At 41.7% G+C, this 24,908-nt stretch overlaps 2 protein-coding genes across 6 annotated transcripts; both read left to right on the plus strand.

Annotated features, from left to right (window-relative positions):
* The first annotated feature begins 215 nt into the window (after window positions 1-215).
* EXOSC3 (exosome component 3) lies at window positions 216-3,599 on the plus strand. Its single transcript, XM_037400218.1, has 4 exons — window positions 216-515; window positions 645-794; window positions 1,665-1,816; window positions 3,278-3,599. Exons 1-4 carry the CDS (start codon window positions 255-257, stop codon window positions 3,477-3,479), a joined length of 765 nt encoding a protein of 254 aa, XP_037256115.1. The 5' UTR covers window positions 216-254; the 3' UTR covers window positions 3,480-3,599.
* Window positions 3,600-11,103: 7,504 nt separating this feature from the next.
* Window positions 11,104-24,264, plus strand: PRXL2A (peroxiredoxin like 2A). Of its 5 annotated transcripts, none has more exons than XM_037400644.1 (6): window positions 11,104-11,299; window positions 17,418-17,597; window positions 17,969-18,060; window positions 22,293-22,433; window positions 23,482-23,646; window positions 23,782-24,264. In XM_037400644.1, the coding sequence occupies exons 2-6, from the start codon at window positions 17,420-17,422 to the stop codon at window positions 23,878-23,880; spliced, it is 675 nt and encodes a 224-aa protein (XP_037256541.1). In that variant the 5' UTR covers window positions 11,104-11,299; window positions 17,418-17,419; the 3' UTR covers window positions 23,881-24,264. The 5 variants fall into 5 exon arrangements, with proteins under 5 accessions (XP_037256541.1, XP_037256540.1, XP_037256543.1 ...); XM_037400643.1 differs by having other exon boundaries at window positions 11,104-11,295; XM_037400646.1 differs by lacking the exon at window positions 11,104-11,299 and adding an exon at window positions 11,443-11,566.
* The last annotated feature ends 644 nt before the right edge of the window (window positions 24,265-24,908 follow it).

Consider the following 24,908-nt stretch of genomic DNA (forward strand, 5'->3'; position numbering starts at 1 on the left):
CGGCCGGAGGGTGCCGCTGGCGCTCCGCGGACACGCTGCGGAGGGGGCAGAGGCTCGGCCGCCTCCCCGCGGGGGCTGAGGCGGGGCCGCCCGCGGAGCAGAGGGGAAGCCCCCCGCGCTGCCCCCGCGCCGTCGGCAGCGGCTGGCAGAGGGGGGACCGCCCCCCCCCGCGCGGTGACCCCGCGCCCCCCGCCCGGGCCGCGCCCCTCCCGCGCCTGCGCGGCGCCCGGCGGCCGTTGCGCGCCGGCGCGGTCATGGCGGCGGCCGAGGCGTGCGTGGGGCAGGTGGTGCTGCCCGGGGACGTGCTGCTCCTGCCCGCCCACCCCGATGAGGACGGGGAGCGGCTGCGGCTGGGCGGCGGTGCGGCCCCGCGGGGCCGGCTGCTGTGCGGGCCGGGGCTGCGGCGGTGCGCGGCGGGACTGCTGGTGACCAAGTGCGGGCTGCTGAGGCACCGCCAGACGGGCGGCGGCGCGGCGGCGGGCGGCGCCTACTGGGTGGACTCGCAGCAGAAGCGGGTAGGGGCCGGAGGGACCGGGCGGGGGGGGAGCCCGGGGGGCGGAGGGACCGGGTCGGCCGGGGGTGTGGGGGGAGCCCCCCCTCGTCCGCGCTTGCCTGACCCCTTTGTCCCCCAACCCCCTCTGCAGTATGTTCCGGTCAAGGGCGACCACGTCATAGGAGTGGTGACGGCCAAGGCGGGAGACGTGTTCAAGCTGGACGTCGGTGGGAGCGAGCAGGCATCGCTGTCCTACTTGGCCTTTGAAGGCGCCACGAAGAGGAACAGGCCCAACGTGCAGGTGAATGCCTTTCTTTATCAGCTAACACGTTAGCGATGTCGTTTGGTGCTTCTGCTACGTTTTAGTGGTTCTTCTTAGTAAAATTATTTTTATAAGCCACATGGAAAAGGAGGTATGCAGGCTTACTCATAATCATTTTGCCTCTGCCCTCCTTGAAGGCTTTTTTCACGATTAGGCAGTGGGCTTTGAGAATGTGAAACTAGTGTGGTTTGATACCTGTCAGGTGGCAGGCTTTTTCACTCCTGGCTTTTTAACTGTACCATAACCCTGCCAGCAGCAGATGCTGTTGATAACTGATGTGTCCAAGGAGGCACTCAGAAGTTTTTAAACCAAGCTTTTCCACCATCTGGTAATAGTAGAAAATGTTTTCTTAATAGTGCTGTTATAAACAGGTGTGGCACATGCATGCCACAGCTGCAGCATTCAACTGAAATGCCATCACCAGAATGTGAAAATAGACACTGAAGAAAAACAAGGTAGATTACAATGATTTTTTTTTTTGTTGTTGTCGTTATCAGCCTGATAAATGATTACAAGAGCGGGTTGCTTAAACTTTGAATACCCTTAAAGTTTGAAGAAAGTGAATTCATGTTTGGTATTTAAAAAAAGAGGAATATTCCATGAAATAGAATTCTGTACTTTTTTTGTATTTTTTAAAGTCTGGTAGCGATGCAAGGTAACTTTTCTGAGAGGATGTTGCCTTTATTAGAGGGAAATGTGAAATCCCTGTTGTACTGGTTTATTTTTCTACCAACAATATGTAAACACTATTTTGTGGCCTCACGAGAGGATCTTTATTAACTGAGTATTTCTTGCAAATGCAGTATTATCTTTTTTACTACTTTTGCTTTTTGGCGCTGCTTTGTTTAGGTGGGAGATCTTATTTATGGTCAGTTCCTTGTAGCAAATAAAGACATGGAACCAGAGATGGTCTGTATAGACAGCAGTGGAAGATCAAATGGAATGGGAATAATTGGACAAGATGGCTTCCTCATTAAAGTTTCCTTAGGTTTAATAAGAAAGTAAGTACTAAGAAAAGTAAGTAGTCACTTTAACATTTGTGGTACGAGGGATAGAATTTGCACAACTATTTCCTCTGAGCAGTGTGGACAATTTGGTAATCAGGGCATGTAATTGCTTCAGTGCACTTATACCAGTTTTACTGAATAGAGTATGGATATTGACCTGGAAGAAGCATTTATTTTTCCCCATTGAGAGATTTAGATGCTCTTGTATGTGGCATTGTGTGACCTGTTTAGAAAAAGTGATGTGGTTGCCAAGGCAGTATGGAAAATAAAACTAGTGACCTGGGGAAATCAAACATTCAAGATAGTTTCATGTGTGTACCCAATACCTTGGAGTTTAAAAATTGTAAATGCTTACTGTCACTTTTCTGCTTAATGGGATAGTGGGGGATGTGCATTTGGCTGACAGTCGATTGAAAGGGGGCTTTCCACATCAATGCATATTTTCTGACTTATAAAGAAAAATGAATTGCATTGAAATAAGGATACAGATTAAAAATTCATGGGATTTTCATTTGGAACTCACATGTTAATCCAGGAAGTGTTTCATAAGCTGTTAAATGTGTTGTGAACTTTGGAATTACTTAAGCTGATGTAAATAAAGACTTTTGTGACTATCAAAGAATATGAGATAGTAGGGAGAAACGGTAGTCAATCTTTGTTGCTTTTGGTGGGGGGTTTTGTTTGTTGTTCTTTGGAAAAGCAATGCAGAGGTGCAGTACAGCTTTCATTCCTGGGTTTGTAAGTAATGGTTTGTCTTTTTTACACGTCCCATCAGAAGTCAGTGTGAACTGATGACAACTATTTTTTGCAGCCACACAGCTTGTTTTCAGAATTTTGTCTGTATGCAAATAAAGAAATAACAGTATGTTACAAGTAAATGCTAAATCATGATATGTTTGTTTCTTCTTTGAGGAAGTCTGTTGAAGCTTGATTTAATCCTAGACGAGTTACAATATTCTTAATCGTTTTATTTTTCAGTGTGCTGCTAGCTAATAAAATACTCAGTATTGACTGCTGTTAATACAGTCTCCTGAAGGAGAAGGGAAGTTGTGTTTTGAAGGACACACCTTTAACTCTGGTGTCAAATTTACAAATAACCTCAGTTTAGAAATGTTACTTTATCAAACAATGTATTTTTAGAATTCATTAAATCATAGAATTGGTATAAAAGTATTGATTCACTAGAAATTTGTCAGGCATCACTTCTGAATCTAACTAGTTTAAACATAATTTCACAAGTGCTCAATGTGGTTTTTTAGATGTATTTAATGAGAAGAGAATTAAAAATCTGTTACTGTATTGCTGGTTTTGAATCCATATGCAATGTGATCATCTTAACCTTTTGGTGTTGCTTTAATAGTTCCCAGAACACCAGTACTGTGTTTTAGTTATTGAAAATGTGTCTATCAAATGTGAGCACTTCTTTCTCTGACTTTTTTAAAATTCTGTTTACAGACTCTTGGCTCCCAAAAGTGAAATAATTCAGGAGTTGTCACAATTGTACCCATTTGAGCTGGTGCTGGGAATGAATGGAAGAATATGGGTAAAAGCAAAAACAGTTCAACAGACTTTAATTATAGTAAATATTTTGGAAGCCTGTGAGTATATGACTGCAGAGCAGAGAAAACAAGCGCTTGCGAAATTGTCAGGGAATTGACAAGAGAAAACCTTGTTGCACATTTGTTCGAGATGGCTGTAGGATGTTTTCGTCATTTTTGTATTCCGATTTATATTAAAAGCCACTTTTTTAAATAAAGTACTAGACTTTTATTCTTTAGTTCCCTTCTTCATCCTCTCTGCTTTTTTTTTGTCTTGTTTAGGAACTTTGGTTTTACTCGCTTTTGTGATTATGAAACGCTGTTTATATTTGAATTCTGACTGATGTGGAGACATTCTTCAAAAATCTTCCTTTAGCTGTGAGTTTTGAGGTGTAACTGAAGTCTTCAGTGAGAAAACTGGTTAATTTGTAAGCTGCATATATTTGGTTTTTTAACCATTATAAACAATTGTTTTTTACTTGGGGTAGCGGAAATTATCCTGCAGGCCATTCATTCTGGTAAGGTGCTCTACTTATACAGTGACAAGAAGTTGTTATTTAATATTTTACAAAATCTGGGAATAAAAACACAGGTCAAAAATACCAGAAGATAATTATAGGGTGCAGCACAAAATCATACGGCGGTTAAAGCAGATGATCAGATAAGTCCTAACATATGGTCACAGTGACTACCACTTTATCTACAAGATAACCTGGGTAGTAGTATTAAGTATAACTTCAGTATCAACATTCAGGAAGCTTGATTGCTGTGAAGTCTGTTTTATCTCCAGTGAGCTATGTCCTTTGAAGTCATCACAGCATCATGGAATGGTTTGGGTTGGAAGGGACCTTAAAGATCATTAGTTCCAATTCCCCTGCCTTACCAGCTCCACTAGACCAGGTTGCCCAAAGCCCCATCCAACCTGGCACTTGCAACTTTTCATAAGTGCTTTGTAACTAGAGATTAGCTGGAGAACCACTGCAGCAATAGCAACGTTATTTCTCAATCCTACATACTTTAGACCGGTTTTCTTTAGTTACAGCATGGAGATTCCATCTAGCTTTGCTTCATGTTTAACAAAACAAGCATTTCTAATAAAAGCCTATGTTAGGCTTCCTTGTGTTAGTAGTTCCTCACATATATACAGAGGAAATGCTGTCCTAGGAAGGATAAGCTGTCAGTCTGTGTTTGTGTGTGAATGGTTTGCTACTGTTCTTTTGAAAGCGAAAGAGAACCCTAGAGTAACAGAAGGGGAGTTACTGATTCCTGCTTTCTGTGGGAGAATTTGGCTGTATGTACCCAATGAACTGGGAATTGGAGCTGTTTTTAAGTAGTTAACTTGGATCTCTTTTGTGGTTCTTGATAAGCTGAATAATTTGATAGCAATAGTTAGAAAAAATGGATTGGAGTAAGCCTGAATACTAACTTAATTCCAAGTGGAAATAAAAATGTTCCTTACTGTATATTTCATCCAAAGTTTAGCCTGCAGTATTTGATGATAGTTTTCTTTGGCATTTCTTGCATTTAGAAATTGCTTCAATTCAGAACCCCTTCTGAGTCATCTTTTAATATGCTTACCTAGGGCTTCCCCTGATTCAATAAAAACACAACTAATGGTTTCCATGTGAGCCTAATGGCTACAATTCAGAATTATTTCTGGGTTTCACTGCCTTCCCTATTTAGCATTTAGGGTATTGCTCATCTGGCTTGGTAGACCTTTAGTCATGTTTTTTTCACCTGTCTTCTCCCAGCTGAAGTGACTCTCATTCACATCCCATAAATCTTTTAGCCTATAATCTCTCTCTTAGTACAGGTGAAAACCTGTAATTTAATAAAGATCCCACAAAAGGATTTCACTAACTCTGTTCTCAATGTTTTTTCAGCTTTAGCTAACCAGAGCCCCTACAGGTTGTCTGTTAATAGAATAGCTGGCATAAGCAGAAAAATACTTGCCAGATAATCTCAGGGTGCCAGCTTTGTTTCTGTGGCTGTTCTTGGATCGTCATGGTAAAACCACGGGAATGAGGCATGACAGATCATTTCCTGAAGAGTTGTGGGTTGAAATGCAGTTAGCCTTTCCACTCCCCCTTTTACCTATCTAAGCAGCCTCCTTTCTCTCCCAAAAGTCTTGAGTTTTAAGCTGAAGCCGTAAGATACGTGATCGGTCACCAATTTAAAAATGCTTTTCTGGTAATGCAACATAGCAAATGTTGACCTTGAAAGAATTTGATGTTGTTAGTGCCCTATTTCACACTACCCACTGTTCCATCCCACTGTTAACTGCTTATCACCCAAATACAATCTTAGTTAAATCAAGAGCTGGAAACAAAATTATTAAAATTATGCTGGTTTTTAACATAATAAAATGGTGTATCCACAAAGTACTTGATTTTTACCCCCTACACAACCATTTTAGGTATGTACTACACTTGTTTGACAATTTATGCAGTGGCAAAAAATGACAGTGGATGTGAGAAAAATGGGTGTGGGGAAAAATGTTGGAAACGTGACTAAAAGAAGGCAATATGGGGGTGTGTGTGTGTGTGTTGTTTTTTCGTTTGTTGTTTTTTTTTTTTTAACTTGGAGAAAAGTTATATTCCTTAAACTAATTGCTAGCTTTGACAAGCTTTAGCTGTTGAACAAAATATTCAGGCAAAATCTATATGATGTCTTTGTGAACTTCTAGTTCTGGCTTGGTGACTAAACTAGCATCACCAAAAAGAGTGACATGAAATGTAACTTGGTTCTGGGAAGACTCCTCGTGAATTAATTATGTATTCTGCTGGGAATGTTACAGGAAGCCCTTCACACTCCTATTAAAGGCACAGTAACACATATGTTTCAGGAAATGGAACTTGCAGAAGTGATGCTGTGGACTTGAAAGGTACCTTGCTTAGTAAAATGTCTTTCTCTTGCATTTATCCGCATGAGATATGCCTTTGTCAGTTTAAGTCATTAGAGTTCATTTCCAGATGTTTGGTGATTGTGCCTTTGGTGCTTTGTTACGTTGTTTTTCTTTCAGGTTGTTGTGACGACAGTTAGGAAGTACAAATTGTTCAGCACAACCCCTTAAAATTAAAGTTCACAAAGAATTAATTGGAAACCATACATCAAAAATACGAAATACATAGTTTGGTGGCCCCTCCTAGGTTGATGTATTGTATAAAGAGAAGGATAAATGCTAAAAGAAAGAACAGATACGCAGTGTTGAAATTTGAATAGTAAAACATTTGTATTTTGCTCTAGCACAAGGAGATACCACAGGCAAATAGTTCAACATAGCAAGAGGATTAAGAGCTTACCTCTAAGGCTATGGTTGGAGTGTGGCTGTAACTCTGCTTGATAAGAAGTTTACTTGTGCCCAACTACTCTATCACCTTACCACCAGAAGTTGCAACTGAGGTTAGCTGGCATGTAGATTTGAGTCTGTAGCCAGGTTCTATCAACATTAGCAAATTGGCATCAACACTTCTAATAGCAGGGTTATTTTGTTTTTCTAACCTGAATGTTCTTTCAACAGATGAGATCATGGAATTTTTTTCTCAGATTTTAAATATTAAAAGCAGCTCATCTACTACTGGAGAAGCTCAAATGTGTTAGAGGAGGCCCAGTTTTCTTCCTTAGTGCTTGAACAAATAATTCTGAATAACAGCTAAATCAACCAGTAAATCAAGTTATTTTGAACTTCACAAAATTGGTCATCTCCAAGCTTTACACACTTACATAAAAAAATACACCTGTTTTTTAGCTACATACAACCAACTTGACTGACTATAGAAACTAGCTGTCTTAAGGACAATGTAAGACACTATTTAGCTGCACTAGTGACACAAGCAGCCTTGTCCCTTACTGATGAGTTCTATGGGTTGCAAGGTGTGTAACTACTTTTGAAGTCTATAGTAAGGAATTAACAGGTCAGTTTTGCCCCAACAACTTGAAAGAGAAAAAGCTTAGGAACATGTTGGGTGCCTGGATTTTAAGAACAACTGTGTAGTACTTGGTGGTTAACCAGAACCACTGCAGAATGACTGTTTTCCTCTGATGTCCTGATCTTGCAGAAGTGCTATCAATATGGGTATTTTGGGATGTTCAAGAGCCTGTTTTTGCTTATAGAGCCTGAAACTTGATTACTGTTCTTCTAGTGCGTGAATAGTCATTAAAAATAACTTTTTTTACTAGGCCTCGATGTCCTACCTAGCATGAGAAAAAAGAAAAAATTCAAATAGAATAACAATATAGCTAGCACTGCAGTAAACAGGACAAAGAAAAACTATAGGCCACTGAGATTCAATTCTGCTTTAATTACACTTGCCTGACGTAAAGATATTAAAAGGCTGATGGACAGAGAGGACTAATGACCTCATCTACTCTTTCCGAAGGCTTTAGTTATCTATTGTATTGTTCTAAACGGTAGGTTTTTCTGTGATTCACTGTTTAGTAGGCTATTGCCAAGGGGGATTTGTTATGAGCATCTGTGTAGCAGTTAAAAAGACTTGCTAATTCTTTCTTCCTGTTCCTGTCCAGATGGCGGGTGTTGCACAAATCTCTTCTTGGTGTCCCACTGTGAACTGCTCATGTGGGTGAAACTGATTTCAAAAGACCTGTAGGTCCTTCGGTTTCTTCTGTGCCTACTGCACCCTGATCTACCTTAAGATAAATCTGAGATCCTGTGTCCAGACTGGCTGTGGACAGACTGGTGCTTTTATTTCCTGAGGATCAGGATGGGGTTGAAAACACTACCACATGCATCGTACAGCCTCCAAACAGGAGATTACTTTTGCCTGGTTGAAACCTATGCCAGTTTGCATCCATGTAGATATGCCTTTAGAAGCACATGGCTGAAAAGTTCAAGAGGTGTTTTTGTCTATCTGCACCCAGTCTTAGTGGCTCAATATTGAAAATCTCAGTTAGTCTGGAAACCCTTCTACAGACTCCACTACTGTAGGACCTGGATCCTGCCTTAGCCCACCACTGGCTGTTTCCTGGTTGCTTTTGAGATCTCCTGTTTCCTGATAGAAAAGACAGTTTGTTTAGTATAAGCCATTTGTCTAACAACGCCCTTGGTCTAAAGCTGATCTATGGAAGCATGATCTGACAAGAAATAGAAATAATTAACTTCTGAAGTAACACACAGCTTTGTCATTCTGTACATGAATTGAAAATTTCGTAATGCTAAATCATGTTTTAGCATAGATACTGATACAGTGCATGCTGGGTGACTTATGCACAGACATGCTCGGGAAATCTAATTAACTGATATACTAGCAGTTTACAGACTGATCCTCTTCAGTCAGTTTAACTGCTATAAAATTGAATTAGGAAAGCAGGTAGAGAATCAGTGTGCTTTTTAAGAACACTGTTCAAAACCTGAGAACTAGAAGATAAAATGTTGGTGCCTGTTGCTTTGTGAAATGTTCTTTTCATGTGTGTTAGGGACTTTATTGTTCACTTTTTTTTTTAAGAGGAAACATAAGAGTATAACATCTGAATAGGTGTATGGAAAAACTGAACTACTATGGATCAATTACCATATGATTTTATCCAGTGGCAAAACCAGAAAACCAAAGAAGTGAAATTTCCACTTGACTTCCCTGCCAAAATCTCAATAACTTTCTGAAGCAGTAAAGGCAAGGGTAGTCTAATAAGGACAAAATAATTGTTGCTGCAACTCCAGTTATGCAACACAGTAGGTTTTCATGGAAAGCAGACTTTTCTGGAGATGTAGTCAAGAGAAGGTTAGATTCCAGTATTTTCATGACACCGTTTTCCTTTGAGTTCTGCATCTACTAGAAGTGCGCATGCATTCAAGGAATTTCACTGCTTTGTGAAGTAGGAAGATACCGATGCAATCCAGATGCATGGGCTCAGATTTTTCTGCATTTTTCATTTTTACAGTAGAGACAAATGAAGTCAGTAATTTTTGTGATTAACTGCTTATTGCTCTTGCCTGATGCCTTGTAATGGACTCCTACCCAGAGCAAAGAATGTTGTTTTTTTTAAAAAAAAGATGTTTTCATCTTGTCATAGGTTCATAGATGGTCCCCCCTGTCCCCGTCCCCCCCCGGAATACTGGCTGCCTTTGCATTGTGAAGACCAGATGCCAGATAGTTAAGAGGTGTAACTTCTTGCTTAAGAAAAAAATAATGGGCTTTTTGTTTTGTGTGCTTACCATGACAACAAAAATAATGGAGCTGCAATTCTACCATTGCCAAATGTTGACAGCTGAAGCCACAACCATTATAAAATTCAGAAGAAAAGAATGTTGACAGCCTGCAGAAATCAGGGTTTTAATTACATGATCATGGCTGAAAAAATTCATCAGTCATTTTTTTGTTGTAGTGTTTTTCCGAAGATTGCTGTGTCACAGTGGCAAAGCTACGTATATGCTAACGTTGACTGCATTTCAGAAATGGTGAGAAAGCCCCTTTAACCTATTATGTTTGGTATTGGCAGAGACCCTTCCCACACTGGTTAGAGAAAAAATACAGATATTAATTGGTTTCATATATTTCCGAGGAAGAAAAGGAGCCCCAAACCCTTCAGTCCTGCCAGATTCCCCAGCTCTTTCAGGTAGTCTGGTAATGCTGTTTCTGCCATGAAGTTTCCTTAGGTTATTTTTTAATTGCTGGCAAGTCTGAGTGACTTCAGTGCTTTTTAGAATCCATCTGATTTGTAAAAGCACATGTATAGATGAAAGCATAGCTACCACAATTTCGAGCAAGAAGACCCCAAATCTTTCCCTGCAGCTGCCTGGGACTGTGCCATTCCGACGTGTACTAAGCCACATGATGCCACGGGGCTGTGTCTTGTAAAGCCGCCAGTTGGTGTGGCTTTCCAGCAGCGCAGGGCCACTGTGCCCTCCTGTAGGGGCAAAGCAGTGTGCCCACTGAGCAGCCAGCTGCTGGGCTTGGGCTCAGAGGGCTCTGCCGGGGTGTCCAGGCAGGCTTCCAGGTGATGGTTTCTGAAGCATCCCACCACAAGTGGCATGTTGTCGCCTCCAGTTTGATCAGTGCTAGATCAGAACCCCAAGGCTGTTGTTGCTTCCAGTTAGAGAACTTGTTCTGTGGTGAGATTCCTCAAAAAAAAACAAGGCATGTGCTGAAGATAAGCTGCAAATAAGAGGTAAACTAAGCAGGTCTAACCAGAGTGGCCAGTGACTCCCAGTTAAGAGAGAGGTCAGAAAAGGCCATTTGGTCTAGAAAAGTTTGGGATATGCTGAAAACCAGTGGCTCTCAGTCATTTGGAATGTAGACTCTCTGGTACCATCAAAAAGATGGCATTCGTTGTCCTGAGCTGCTGTTGTTACTGGCCAGACTGTGCTGTCACTGCTACTACTGTTTTTGGTTTTCACTGTTTTAAGTGCCAGGTTAAGTGGAGACCTTAGGAAACAGTCCCAAGGTAGTGAAGATGAGTCCCCTTGGGTTTCTGGCTGGAGCAGTGCCTAATGACCACAAGCAACTGAAGAGTGCATTCGTTACATGATGTTGTGACATGTTACTGGCTGGATTCTCTGAACAAGTATATTCTTGAATGCAGTATATGTAAGCATTCTGAGTGCTCCATTAATCAGGGTACTGGAATGATAAGCTCACTACATTCTTAGACTTAAGTCATTAAGTTGGGGGGGGGTGGGGGGTGCCTTAAGTATATTTAAGTGCTGTCTCTTAGCATATATTTCGTTTCTTTCTTAGCGTTGCCAGAAGCTAAGAAAATCCCGAGTGGGGAAAAATAGGTCCCGGGAGGCAGTGAGAGGTTGCTCCGCAGCCCGTCCCTGACGCCGGGGATAAGCCCCTGCGCCGCCGGGCCGAAGGGCACGCAGCGCCGCCGGGCCGAAGGGCACCCAGCGCCGCCGGGCCTGCGCGGGGGGCAGCGGGGCGGTGCCCGGCGCCGCATGTGGCCTGCGGGAGCGGCGGCGGCGCGGTGCGGGGTCGCAGTGTGAGTGAGTGCGGGCCGGCGGGGGGGGGGGGGGGGGGGGGGCTGGTGCGGCGGGCGGCCTGTCCCCGCAGCGGCGCGGGGCTGTGCTGTCTCCTCGCCGCAGGCAGCGGCTGCCGAGGCGTGGGGGCCGGGGGCGGCAGCGCCGCGGGCCGCGCAGGGCAGGCGTGGGGCGCCACCCCTCCGCGCTGCAGGGCCGCGGTGGCCTGGGCAGCTCCGCGCCGGCCGAGCCCCGCAGCTTCCCCCGACCTCTGAAGCCTGCGGTCCTGATGAGGTCAGTCCTGGTGATGACTGAGTGTTTCGGTGCATCCCCGTTTGCCGTGTAACTTAACCTGGGTGTAAGCAGGGCAGCAGGCCCGGCGAAGAGGCTCGGTGCTCCGTTTCTGGCGTCGTTCCTACCGCTGTGGTCCAGCCTCAGGTGCGATCGCTCCGCTCGGACTGAAGAAACGCCCTGACCGCGCCTTCGGGCTGCTTGAAGCACCAGCCTGGAGCGGCCTCAGCGCAGGGCGCATCTCCCCGGGCCGGCTGAGGGCCGCCAGGCGGTGGGGAAGGTTCCTGGCCGGGTGTACCAGCAGACTGGCCTTCCCGTGAGTTACAGCCTGGTTTATGCATAAAGCATCCGCTGCCCTGTGGGTTTGAGTTGAAATGTGTAGTGATCATCTTGGGGTTTTGCTTTTAGCGACGAATAATTGTGCTGTTGGGAATGTGAGGAATGTGGAAGTTAAAATACAAGAGAGGCCTAAGGGTCCCAAAAGGTGGGAAAGTAGTTTAAGTTTGGATTTGCAGGAGTTATGGCTGGGTTGGAACGGGAGGGACCACTTGCTGCCGTGTATCACTTGGGTCCCTGTGTTTTCAGTGAGCACTGATTTGCACCATTAGTGGGTCTGTTGGCCTTCCCCTTCTTTCCCCATCGCTGCAGCCTGCAGCTGTCCTGCTCTGGGTCCCCAGCAGACCCCACAGTGAGTTTAGCCAGTATTATCTTCACGTAAGGACTTTTTGCAGTTCTGTGCTCAAGGTATTTCCTCCTGTCTCCATGGTATCTCCATTTTGTTGATCGAGCAGAGATGTGAATTTTCCCCTACATGGTATCTATCTGCCAGTTCCCTCTGAATACATTTGGAGAGCTGGAAGACTTCCAAAACCGTTGGGCCATAGCTCTTTGCTCTCCCTTGCTCAAAAGAAAAGGGTTGTTGAGATGTTGGGTTTCTTTAAAAAAATCTAAGAATGGGGGAGATTATTTGGTCTAACAATTAACTTCCTTTCAAAGGAAGGAGTGTGGTTTGGGTGCTTGACACAGCAACTTTCCCTTCAGCTAGAGCCAAGAGCAGTTTTGTACTGGAGTAATGAAACATTTGCAGACTGGGAAGAAGTGTAAAAAGATGCCCGTTACTCTCAACACAAGGAATTTACAGGATCTTTACAATGGTGAAAAGACGAAAATCCCTTCACATTGTGAAAATTACGTTCATACCATCAGAAATGTTAGGAGGCTTCTTTGTGTGTTGATTTTTTGCATTTAAAGGACAGTTTAGGTTGGAAGGGACCTCTCAAGTTTCTTCGGTCAAATCCCCACTTAAAGCAGGGCTAATCTTGAAGATGGGTCAGGATGCTGTATTTTGTCATCCTTAATGGTATTTAAAAGCTCATGAAATCTTGATGAGCATGTTACCAGGTTATTGTGAATTGTAAATTTTCTTTATGGGACTAAATATATTTGTAATCATATGACTCATTTGGGGGAGAATGTCTCATAAAAAATAATCAGCTCAACTTGTTTGGGGTATGCAAGTTGTGACAAAGCTCTGAAAGATTTTTAAGCTTAATATGGAATGTCTTGGGGTAGTTGGCAGCAGAAGAGAAGGGAATAATAAGCAATGGTCAAAGCCATTTTAGACTAGGGTATATGTGTTGGTGCAATCTTGCTTGAGAGAGTACCCATTGAGTGTTTCCACTTTTGCTCCACTGTCGTCTTAGGAAAAGTATGTGAGGAAATCTGCGTGCTACCCTGAGTTTTACTGACAACTTGAAAACACAGGCTTTCCAGATTTTTGACACAGCTGCAATGGGTCATGTTTACACTGCTAAAATAAATGTTTAGGGATAGCTATCCCCTTCATGACAATTTTTTCTCCAGTTGTAGGTGGAAGGGAAATGAGACATCTAGAAAGCCATGTTTAAACTGGTCATCTTGACACAAAGTGAAGACCATCAACTGGCACTTCAAAAAGGATTAAGACTAGGCTTGTTTAAATTCTGGTTAGCTGAGTACTAATAGACTATAAAATTACTCACTGTCATCTTGAACATCTCGTGTGGTCACCACAAAAACACACAAAAAGATGTTTTTCCTTTTTACTTTGGCCTCTGCTTTCTGTAAAGAGAAGTGCTGGTTCCCTACTGGAGGTTTTAGCAGGGTTGAGAGCCTGCAGTTGTGATAGTTCTAGAAAAAATGCAGTTCTTCAGCAAAGGGATGTTACCACTAAAGCAAGTAACAGAGCATAGAAATGCTGGGTTAACTCACCAGTACAGCCTCTATATTGAAACTTTTTTCCAACATTGTGCAGGCTTTGTAATTGTTTCCAGGGTTGTTTGTATTCTAATGGCATGCAGTGTGCATGTGTGTGGGGATTAGAAATAGTATAAGCCGAAACATTGGGAAAATACTACTTGTGAAAAATGCAGACTTGAAGCACACAGTTTATCATGCAAGTCTTAAAAGTTTAGTGCTGTGTGCCCAGCTTCAAAACAGCTTTGTGTAATTCCTGTTCCCTGTACCCACCCACCCCATAAAGAGGGTAACCATGTGTTCGCTTAAAAAAAAAAAAAAAAAAAAAGTTAAATGATTAAGATACATTTAAAACAGTCTTGCTGTGGATTGGACAGCCATTCTTTCGTAACTGCTGCAGGGTGACTGTGGCATGTATTGCTCAAAGTCGCTGAGATCTGGGTCTGGTCCACAAGGCTTAAGAGCTGGACTCCTGCCTGGTCCTGCCTGCCAGTGCAGTTTGTCTTCTCTCTTGCTGGTGCTCGCATTCAGGGGGAGCTGGTGGTGGCTGATGCTTGTGCAGGCTGCATGGGTTCTGGTGAGTGCCTGCATCTAAATGTTAAAGTCTTATGGGATGCCCTGTTGTATCTTCTTCTCATGGATTATGGATTATGGGATGCTTTGTTGTATTTTCTTACTGTGCATTGCCGTTTCATGTCTCAAAGTTCATAGAGTTGGATCGCAAGGTGGTAGCATTTGTGTTTTAAGGTGGGGTGGAGGATTGTGAAGTTTTTTGGAGCTTCAGATTTCCTTAATAAACGGCAGATAAACAGAAACAAAACTGCTAGTTGCAAATGCTCAGCTGTTTTGCATTTCATCTCTTCACATGGGGTTCAGTGACATAGATATGTTGGGGCTCAGCCTGTCTTAGCAAATGTTTTAATAATCCTGGTGGCTCTTTCCCATGCATATTATTCAGAGTGGCTCACTATGGTGCTTGCTTAGAAGGGGAGGAATTTCAGTATCACCATGCAAAGCTGCTTCTTCCATTCCCTTATTTACTTAAATAGCAAAAGATTCTGCATATTTGAATAGGGGTTTGGGTTTTTTTTGTCACTGAGGGGACATCAAAGAGTCCCTCTAAACTAAAAAGGTGTGTTGACTACGCTTAACGATCTCTCTCTCAGCTACAACTGAGAGAAGCTGGCTTTTAGCAATGATAATAATGCCAATAAAAAGCTATGGGGGATCCACTCATTAATCAGTTGCCACAGATTTCATAACATTTGTATATACAAATGACATGCACAAGGGATTAATACTTGGTTTTTACTCCCTTCTCTTTTAAAAAATTAATTAAAAGAAAAAGAGTTCTTTACCAGACAAGATCCAAGTCCAAAGAATAGTTGAATAATCCAGCTCTGGGAGGCAGCAGGGCTGTAGCCTTTTGAGTATGCCACAGAGATTTTGAGTGTTAACACGAGGATATTGCTGCATTATGGCAATACATTTTGAACTACACTTTGATTATTCCTAAGGCTGGAGTCAGGATGACCTCTGATACGAGTGAAAGGCAGATACCAAAAACTTGTCAGTACATTATGACTTTGATAAAATGTAGAAAAAGCAGATATGCTCAAGGAAAGTTTCCCTTGGTTGGAAATAAGTGAGGTGGGGTAGAATCTGTTCTTTTATCTGTGTTGTGTTTGTGTAGACTGGCCTTGTTTCCTGCTTGGGATCATGGCTTGCTCACATTTCTAGATACTGTGATATTGCCTTCCTTGGAGCCAAGTACACTGTTAAAAGAACAAAGCAATCTTTTTTTTTTTTTTTTTTTTTTTTTTTTTTTCCCCTTTTTCTTTTTTCAACCAAATGCTTTCTAGCTGTTTTTGCAGGTAAGCAGCTGGTTGTATTTGTTTGTCAGTAGTATTCTGGAGCTAGTTTTAAGGATGGAAAGGGATTTTCTCCCAGAAAATCCTAGGCACAAAAGCGAGGAGCTACTAGTTCTTGCTTTCTGAATTCTGGCAACAGCTAGCTGTGGGGATAAATACTAAGTGTGTCTCTGGTTTATTGCAGTCACAGTTCAAAATAGTAAAATTTTACTATATTTATGACAGAAAAAAACCTCTCCCATACAAAAGTATATACAGACAGCAATATTTACCAAAACAGTCTTGTCAGGGAATAGGGTTTTGCAGATGGCTCTGGAAAAAATTTGATTCTCTGTATTGTGTAATACTAAAATTGGGTGGCTGCAAATCTATAGCCCTTTGTAACACATAACTGCTGTGATGTAAGTGTACACTGACTTCTTATACTGCCAAAACTCCAATGACTCTTGTACCAGTTGTTGCTCAGAGCTGGATCTTGAATTTTGTCCATGAGACAGGGCTAAGTGTGCTTTCCTGCATCCTCTTAACTGGTACTGCCTCCCGGGAAGGTGGCTGGCAGATCTTTCCAGGCTTGTGAAACATGTGCAAGGGTCAGGATTGGGTGTTTGTGGATGGATGACAGTTAAACAAAACTGCCACCAAACCGGAGTCATTGGTAACAAGAAGTATGTTTGTACTTTAAGACTTGGAAACGTGTATATAATGGCTTCTATTGCAATGTTATCAGTTCTAACTGATGGGTGTGAGTTTAAGTTGTTTGTTCCCGATGTCATATCTGCTTTAGCAAGAGTGGAAATGGGTTAGTATGTTGAAGGTGCTGTCCAAGGCATGTTTGTAATGTTGGATCACTGTGTCTAATCAAATGGTTGCAAGTCTACATATTTCTGTCTGCAGGCATGACTGATGGTCTCTGCTTTTTGGCTTGGTGCCTGTTTTGGTTCTAGTGGTGAACTGTAAGGAACAGGAAAGGTTACCAGTTATGGTGAACCAGATAAAAAGGTTTTTTTTTGGTTTTTTTTTTGATTCTTCTGTGGTATAGTTGTAAACTGCACAAATATATATTGGGGAGAGGGAAACATTTAATTTACAAACGTTTCTTTTTGGAAAAAAAATGAACTAAAAAACTCCACCACTGTCATACTGTAATAATTTAAGTTACTGGCTATCATAAAGGTCATCATGTTAGATGCTCTTTATTACACATGTATACTTCAATCATCTTTCTCCTCATTGCAACTAAGCACTTTAATCATGAATGTTTTTGTGAGTCCAGTAGCTGGAAGAGGCAAGAGTATCTTGTTAATAGTTTTGGTGTGGGTCAGGCACAGAACTGGAATGTAATCTAGATCTTCTAAAACCCAGTTGAGTACATTAATAAATCATTGAATTATTTAGGTTGGAAAAGACCCTTAAGATCATCAAGTCCAACCACCAAGTCCACCACAATATAACTGCAAAAGTTAATTAAAAAAAATAATTCAAATTAAGATCACATAAAATAAAACTGCTATGTAACACTAGCAGTTTAGAGGTAATGTATCTTATGAAAACCTAACACTTAATGATGGTAAATGAAATAAAATGATAACGGAACATTACTCCCTCCGATATATCCACATATACAGAATGTCTACAGTCAAACCAAAAATATCTGTGTGAGGTTTTAGTTGGTTTTTTTAATCCAGTTCCTCTTTGTCTGGGATCATTGATGTCCAGTTTAAGAACTGCTTGCTTCTTTCTCTTTCCAGAAATGTCCTTCCTGCCTGACTTTGGGATCTTCACCATGGGCATGTGGTCTGTTGGTCTTGGAGCCATCGGTGCAGCTGTGACAGGGATTGTACTTGCTAATACTGACTTGTTTTTGTCCAAGCCAGAAAAGGCTACACTGGAGTTTTTAGAGGAGATAGAGCTAAAAACTTTGGGGTCAGGTAAGATTATGGATGTTTTAGCCCACATTCTTCAATAACTGGGCTTTTATAAGAATATTTGTAAGGCCAGGGTTGGAAGAGTTTTTCTTAGTCTTTCCTAGTTATAACTCTTAGTTGGGTGTCTTGATAGCCAATAATTCTGATGAAGGAAAAGCAATCAAAAGCTGGTATTTCTGGATGAAACATGGCACACTTTTAAAAATCAGTAAAGTAATAATACCCTGTTATGCATATAGAATTTTTCTTTTTTATATAGAACTGTATTTGAATGTGGAATTTTCTGTGGTGCTTTATGTTGCTCCTTAAAGCTTTAATCATTATAAACAAGAATGGCTGAAGTTTTTGTTGATGCTTTTTTCCTGCATAAACAGAACAAAGAACATTCAAAGCAGGAGAACTATGGAAGAAGAATGGTGCAGTGATCATGGCTGTGCGAAGACCTGGATGATTTTTGTGCAGAGAGGTACTTGCTGGGCTTGGGGATTAATTAGGGAGAGTTGAGCTCTACATGCACAGATTCCCTTTAAGTAAAGGGAGGTGGTGAGTAGGATGGTCATCAAATAAATCTGAGGTATCTGAAAGGCCTTGTTTCCTAGCCCAAACTTGTCGCCAGCTGACAGCATACTTAGTTCTCTTTGGTGGTTTGTATAGTCTAGGTTCTGAGCATTTTCCTTCTGAAGGTAGTGGTTATGTGATTTTTACATCTGCCAGGGACCTAGGCCATGGTAATTAGAAAGGGAGATTACACAAAATCCGATTGGTAATGAGTCTTATGAGCTAGTTGTGTTCCACATGTCCAAAATAAATCTCTGTAAGCCAGGTAGTTTCTGGTCAAAAGCAGCCCCAGACTGGACTGGCAGAAAGCCATCAGGTAAAGCTCATCAGAAAAAAAAAAAAAAAAGCAAACAACAAAACCCCAAGGAAAACAAGTGCATAAAGAGGAGTCCCTTGCTGTTCTGAATGCTGAATGTGAGGCAGGAAAGTAAGGAGTCTGAAGACGAGGGGTTACTGTTCCATAACAAGGTGGGTTGGGACACAAAGCTGGCATTAGGCTCCTTGCGTGGAGGCACAAGGAGACACTTAAAATATAATCTGAACATACCATGTGCCTAAGAACAGCCATAACTTGCACCTTGGACATTATTTTTCTCATAGCTATGGGGAAAAATAGCTATTATGTTGTTACTCACCGCTCTGTAACATGGAGTAATTAATATTGCAACCACTTAATTAAGGAATCTGCTCCCATCAGTAGTAACTGCTTAAGTATGTGTAGCATTCATGGAAGGTTAAAGATTAAAGTACTTTGCTTTCTGAACAGGTGTAGCGTAGGCAGGAGGAGAACGCGCTAAATGCCTGACTGTGGCTTTTGCATACAGACAGGGATTCATTAATTATTTATATATATATTTGTAATGCTAACCACCCTAAATAGAAATAAAGCACAAAATTCAAAGAATTGTTGTTTTTCTTATTCAAGAAAAAATTGAGGTGAGAGAAATTTAATTTTCTAATTCTTGGTTTTGGTTCAAAACTTTAAAAACAGCAAAAAACCAACAAAAAAAATCCAAACAAAAAAAAAATGCCAAAACAGAGGCAGTTACAGCACTGATCAGCTAATTAGGGCAAAGACTAATTTTGTATTTTAACTGTGAAAGTGTTTGAAAAAGCTTTTAAATTGTCTAAACCTATCTTGGATAGGTAAAAAATATCCATATAGACATAGTTTAAAAGGGTGCATGTGAGAGTATTGGGTGACAGGGCAATGAAAGCTGCAGGCAGGTGAGGAATGAGGCTTGTTGTATATTCAAAGCATTTTTGTGAGTTGACTCCTGCTTTTCTCCTAGGAACAGTTCAGTTGCATTTTTTTTTTTTGTCTGTTAACTTTTCTCCATAGTGTGACAGCAGCTTATTTCCCCACTGTCACTGACTTTGAGCTGGTAGAATGGTTGAGTACGGGTGACTTGCCATACCTGTTAACCTGCAGGTGATAGGTTTTTATTTTTTTGCAAGAGACAAAATATACTTTTTTCCTGCCATCTTGCACCTTGGAAAGGATATTGAACTTTGTCCTTTTTGACAGCACCATGAAGGAATATGTACTTCCCTGGACACAGTGGTGGCATAGAAAAGAGGCTATTTTAACTTATAGATCACCGGCCTGGTACCAGTGGGAGGACTTGCTTCCATTATCTACTATAAAGGATCTCACAAATCCTACTGGAATGATGCCCTTGGATCCTTGAGAATTGAGGCCTGTAGATTTAAGAAATATGGTGTCTTTTATCTTTATCATCTACATCCTAAATCACCAGATTCCTTTTTTGTTATTTAAGATACTTTAACAGGACTGCACTTGTACATCTTACAGTCTGGAGCCAGCCGTGGAGCGATCCAGTACTCTAGTCATTGTGAAAGTGCCATGGGCTTGCTAAATATTGTAGGTATCAACTCAAGCAGTCTGAAGTAGCAGAAGAGCCACAGTTGAACTATCGGAGGGGCAAAGTGAAATGGGTATTGTTCTTTTGGGTTGTCCGTGCTTGCGGGAGAGAGAAAGTACTCTGCTAGGGTGTGCTTGTCTGCTTTTTACAAAAAGAAGGAAACAGTTGCACAGACTAAATGAAATGGTCACAGCCCCATGATAAGGCTGCACAGCTTTTTTGTGATACAGTTTGCCCACAAAAAAAAAAAATAGACTTTGCTTTGTCTTATTATATCAATTTTAAATAGCAGTAGAGAAAAACAAACCAGGTCTAGTCCCAAGATGCTGCTTGGAGTCTAATCTCTTGAGAATTTTAAAACTTAACTATGCTTTTACATCATTCTTGCTCTCTCCCCTCCCAAAAGCCAAGCAAGAAGACCTAAAATAAACCCCACCAAACTGCTGAAGTGCCTTTCTCCAAAAGGTTAAACAAGGTTTGATGGTATTGCTTGCTGTCTAGAGACTGTGGCTTTACAGGGCACCCCACTGGAACATCGGTTCTCAAACATGTTAGGTTCCAATACAGATCTTTTTTGTTTTGTTTGTTATGAGAGTTTTGAACTGTATAAAAAATGCCAGGTAAAATTGTTATTAACCTCCCTTTTAGGAAGATCATAAGGCATTTTGTTGAGGGGAAAACAGAAAATAAATAATTACCAGTTTTTTAAGAAAAGAGAGGAAAGATCCAACAAGCATAAGCTATGATCCTTAAACTCTAACCACTCACTACGCAGTGTTTGGTTGTGATGCTGATGCATCCTTCTTAATTTCTTCTGGAAAAGAGTAGTGGACTGGAAAGCTGCCCTTACCCTTTCACCTACTGATGTCTTTCTCTAATATCTTTTCTCTTGTTTGTTCACCCCTATCTGTCTCCTGCTTGATACTCGCTAAATTCTAATGTCCTTCAAGCCTTTGAGTTAAGGCTTTTTGGTTAGGTGGCTAACGGACGGTCCTGTAAACTGTGTCTACTTTTCAAAGCATGGAGTTTTTTGTGGGAGTTTTGTCCAGTAAAAATGGCCTTTCTCCACTGGAGATGAGAAGAAACATATTTTCAATGCGTACTCTAATCTGTTGGAAACCTCAGAGGTCTTTGCGCAAATTGTGGGAGCAGGAGTTCCTTCAGCAGAACAAAAAAAACCAGCAGATGAGCAGTGACACCTTATACTTCCCTTATTCACCAGAAAAAGCAGTAGTGCTTTTTTAAGTTTCTTAAGGCAACAAGCTGCAGAAGGGTCTGCCCAGTCTTATGGGCAGCAGCTGAGGGAGCTGGGGGGTTCAGTCTGGAGAGGAGGGGGCTCGGGAGTGCCCTTATCGCTCCCTGCAGCTGCCTGACAGGGGCTGTAGGCAGGGGGGGTCGGGCTCTGCTCCCAGGGAACAAGGGACAGGACAGGAGGGAACGGCCTCAGGTGGCACCGGGGGAGGGTTAGATTGGGTGTGAGGGGACATGTCTTCACCGAAAGGGTGGTCAGGCACTGGAACGGGCTGCCCGGGGAGGTGGTGGAGTCACCATCCCTGGAGGTGTTTAAAAGCCGTGTAGATGTGGCACTTGGGGACGTGGCTTGGTGCTGGGCTTGGCAGTGCTGGGTTAAGGGTTGAACTCGATGATCTTAAAGGTCTTTTCCAACCTAAATGATTCTATGATTCTGGAATACTGAAGGTGTGTGAAGAAATTCCCTGATTATTTTTGCTGGGGGATCTAGGTAGGAGAGTACATCTTCACTCCTTTACTTGTTCTACACTTGTATAGCCTGCTCTTGCACAGAGCCCTCTAAATATTTTGCAAAAAGGCTGATAAGGTGTATTTCTACTTGGAAAAAAGAATTAACTTTCTTCCAAGGCCAGAATTTCTAAGCGAAGTGCAGGCAGTATCTTTTTACTGTTCTGTAAACACTTCAAAAGATAGTTGAAGCCCTAGCTACAGGCAAGGTGTATCTGCAGCTTTGAGTTAAAAATATGTTTTCTTCAGGATTTTAATATTTTATCCAGTAAACTGAAAAAAATCTCCCTCCGTGCTTAATGAAAAAAAATTTAGTAAATTTAATGAAGACCTGCCCAGGAGTAGAACTAGCTTAAATGTCTGATTTACAGGTCTGTTTCTGCTTTGTGCCTCAAGCTAGAATTTACGTGTGTTTCTGATGCTTTTGAGATTCAAGGTGAAGCTTTCCAACCTCCATTTACTGCCTGAAATGTTTGGGTCTTTTTTCCTTTCTTAGGAGGCTTCTGAGCTCTCCTCTCTGCAACCTCAGCTGTCCAAGCTGGGTGTCCCTCTCTATGCTGTTGTGAAAGAGAAGATAGGGACTGAAGTGGAGGATTTCCAGCATTATTTCAGAGGAGAAATCTTTCTGGATGAAAAGGTATAGTGAAGTCAGTGTTCTCCTTTTGTTTAAAAACAAGCTGTTGAATGTCCTCTTTGAAGACCTTGTATAAATAATATAGATAGAATGTGGTCTCAATGAAAAAGGATTTAGTAGCATTGTAGTTTAAGAAGTTAATTAGCTTTGCTTTTCTATATATATATATCCTGCTCAGCTTACAAACTGTTCTGTAGCTGTGCACTGATAACATGCTGTTGCAGCATTATTCCTCCCCTCCCCTTTAACAGGTAAACAATATGGCCTATTAATATTTATTCTTTCTTCCAATGGCTGTGTGACTTTCTGGTGTTTATGGTGTATGAATCAAGGTGTGAAGCTGACAGAAATAATTAATTCATGATGTACAGGCCAAATTGCAGTGATGTGGCTTGTCCCAGTGCACTGGCACATGCTGTATTGCCCGTCTCATGTCCTAGAAAACCACAGCCCTGCTTACTCCTTAACCCAGAGGATGCATTTAGAAATCATTTGGCTTCTGAAGGAAAAAGAATACATAGTTCTCAAAATCAACTAGAAAGATACCTTTACTTTTCCTCCTCACTCTGCCTGTGTGAAAAAATCATTGTGATATAAAAAAAAAACCCCAAACACAAAATCCCATAAAAAACAAACACACACAAAACCAAAAACAGATGGCTGATAAAGTTTCAAGGACTTGGCACCACTGTTATCTCTTTACCAGCATTTTTATTGCCATACTTCAAAAACAAGAAAAAATATGTTTAGCACAAAGAACCCTTGTTGCCAGCAGTAGGGATGTGGATGTACATGGGGCTTAAATAAATGTGGATTAGCTTAAAATCCACATGAATGGTGGCGGTACCACGAGCTGGCTGTGTGGAGGTAAATGGTCAGGTATTGCGTTAAAGAGGTTAGTTCAGGTGCAGTTTCTTTTTAGATATGCTTGGTTAGCTTTTGTGTGTTGCAGCCTTTCTTGGATACCGGATCAGCTGGTTTCCTGAATTTCATTTGGTAGGAAAAGTCTTTTTAACTTTGTTTGCTGAGATAAGTTTCTGTTTCCCTGCAGAAAGGCTTCTATGGTCCACGCAGACGAAAAATGATGATGTCAGGATTCTTCCGCTTTGGAGTCTGGCAAAATTTCTTCCGTGCTTGGAGAAGTGGATATAGTGGTAACCTAGAAGGGGAAGGATTCACCCTGGGAGGAGTATATGTGATTGGGGCAGGAAGACAGGTACTGCAGGCCATCTAGGAGGCTTTTATGCCTCCTGTGAGACCAAGTTTCTTTTCTGGAATTGTTCAGGTGCTGGTCAGTTGTTCTCCCGTGGGGATACTAGTGTATGAATTTCTCTCTTGTGTCTTCAACTAGGGTGTTTTACTGGAGCATCGTGAGAAAGAATTTGGAGACAAAGTCAGCCTTCCGTCTGTCCTTGAAGCTGCTGAGAAGATAAACCCACAAGCTTCATAAGTGGAAAATTAGTTGCACATGTTTCTGATCACAGCTTGAAATGTAGAGTGCATCCGTTTCTTGAACATGCAGTTTAATTGCTTCTTAACTAGTGATCAGCGCAAAGGAAAGATTCTCTAATCAAACGTAGAAAATTATGAAAATCCTCCTGGATCTTTTTTTTTGTTGCTTTGCAGCCTTTCAGGTGGTCAGGATTTCAACTGCTCTTTTGTGTCTGACTGTATTAATGAAAGGCTGGGTCTAAAATTTGACCTAGCCTAGATGTTTTCAGTCAGAGACAGTCGGTTGAAAACTTGTCTACCTAGGGGAGCAAAATCTGCTAAGGCTGGAGTAATGCAGTACCAGCTGAGGTTGAAGGATAATAAAACTTCTATGTAAATGAAACGCTATTGCCTTTTGTTTTTTCATTAATGTGTAGACACATCTGTGTTTCTAGAAGACTAAATCTTGTCACTCCTCTAGATTATTCTGAGATTCTGCATTCAAGACATGCCACCCAGTAAGTTTCTTGGTAGTTAACTGCTGGCTCTAGTTCTACCAGGTCTTTGTGTGATTCCTTGCAAGAAAGGGTGAAGACATCTAGTGTTCATTTCAGAAGATAACTGTGATAAGGGCAAGTTCCTTCTTGTGTTTAAGATTCTAAGAAAAAGGAACAATATCACAGAGCAGTTTGGGTAGAGTTTCCATCCTGGCTTGAGTCTGCAGTAGAAATGTAGGTAGTGTTGCACAATATGATCCATGAGAGCCAGTACGATGCATAGCCAAATATGTGTACCTAGACTGAAGTATGAACAAGACAATGTGAATTTTTGAAATACGCTGATGTTTCAAAGTCTGAACAAATCTTTAACATTCCACTTAAAAAGGATTATCAAGTGTTGCATATCCTTTGTTAGCTGGTGTATGTAAAAGGCTAGGTAATTGGAAAAATATGCAGGCTAGAACGTATTAAGCTAGCAGAAGAATTAAAGGGAAGGATTTTTTTGTTCTAGCAGCAGGTCAGTCCAAACAGCTGTTGTGACTTCTTC

This window comes from Falco rusticolus, chromosome 9 (assembly GCF_015220075.1).
Source record: "Falco rusticolus isolate bFalRus1 chromosome 9, bFalRus1.pri, whole genome shotgun sequence".
Classification (NCBI taxonomy): domain Eukaryota; kingdom Metazoa; phylum Chordata; class Aves; order Falconiformes; family Falconidae; genus Falco; species Falco rusticolus.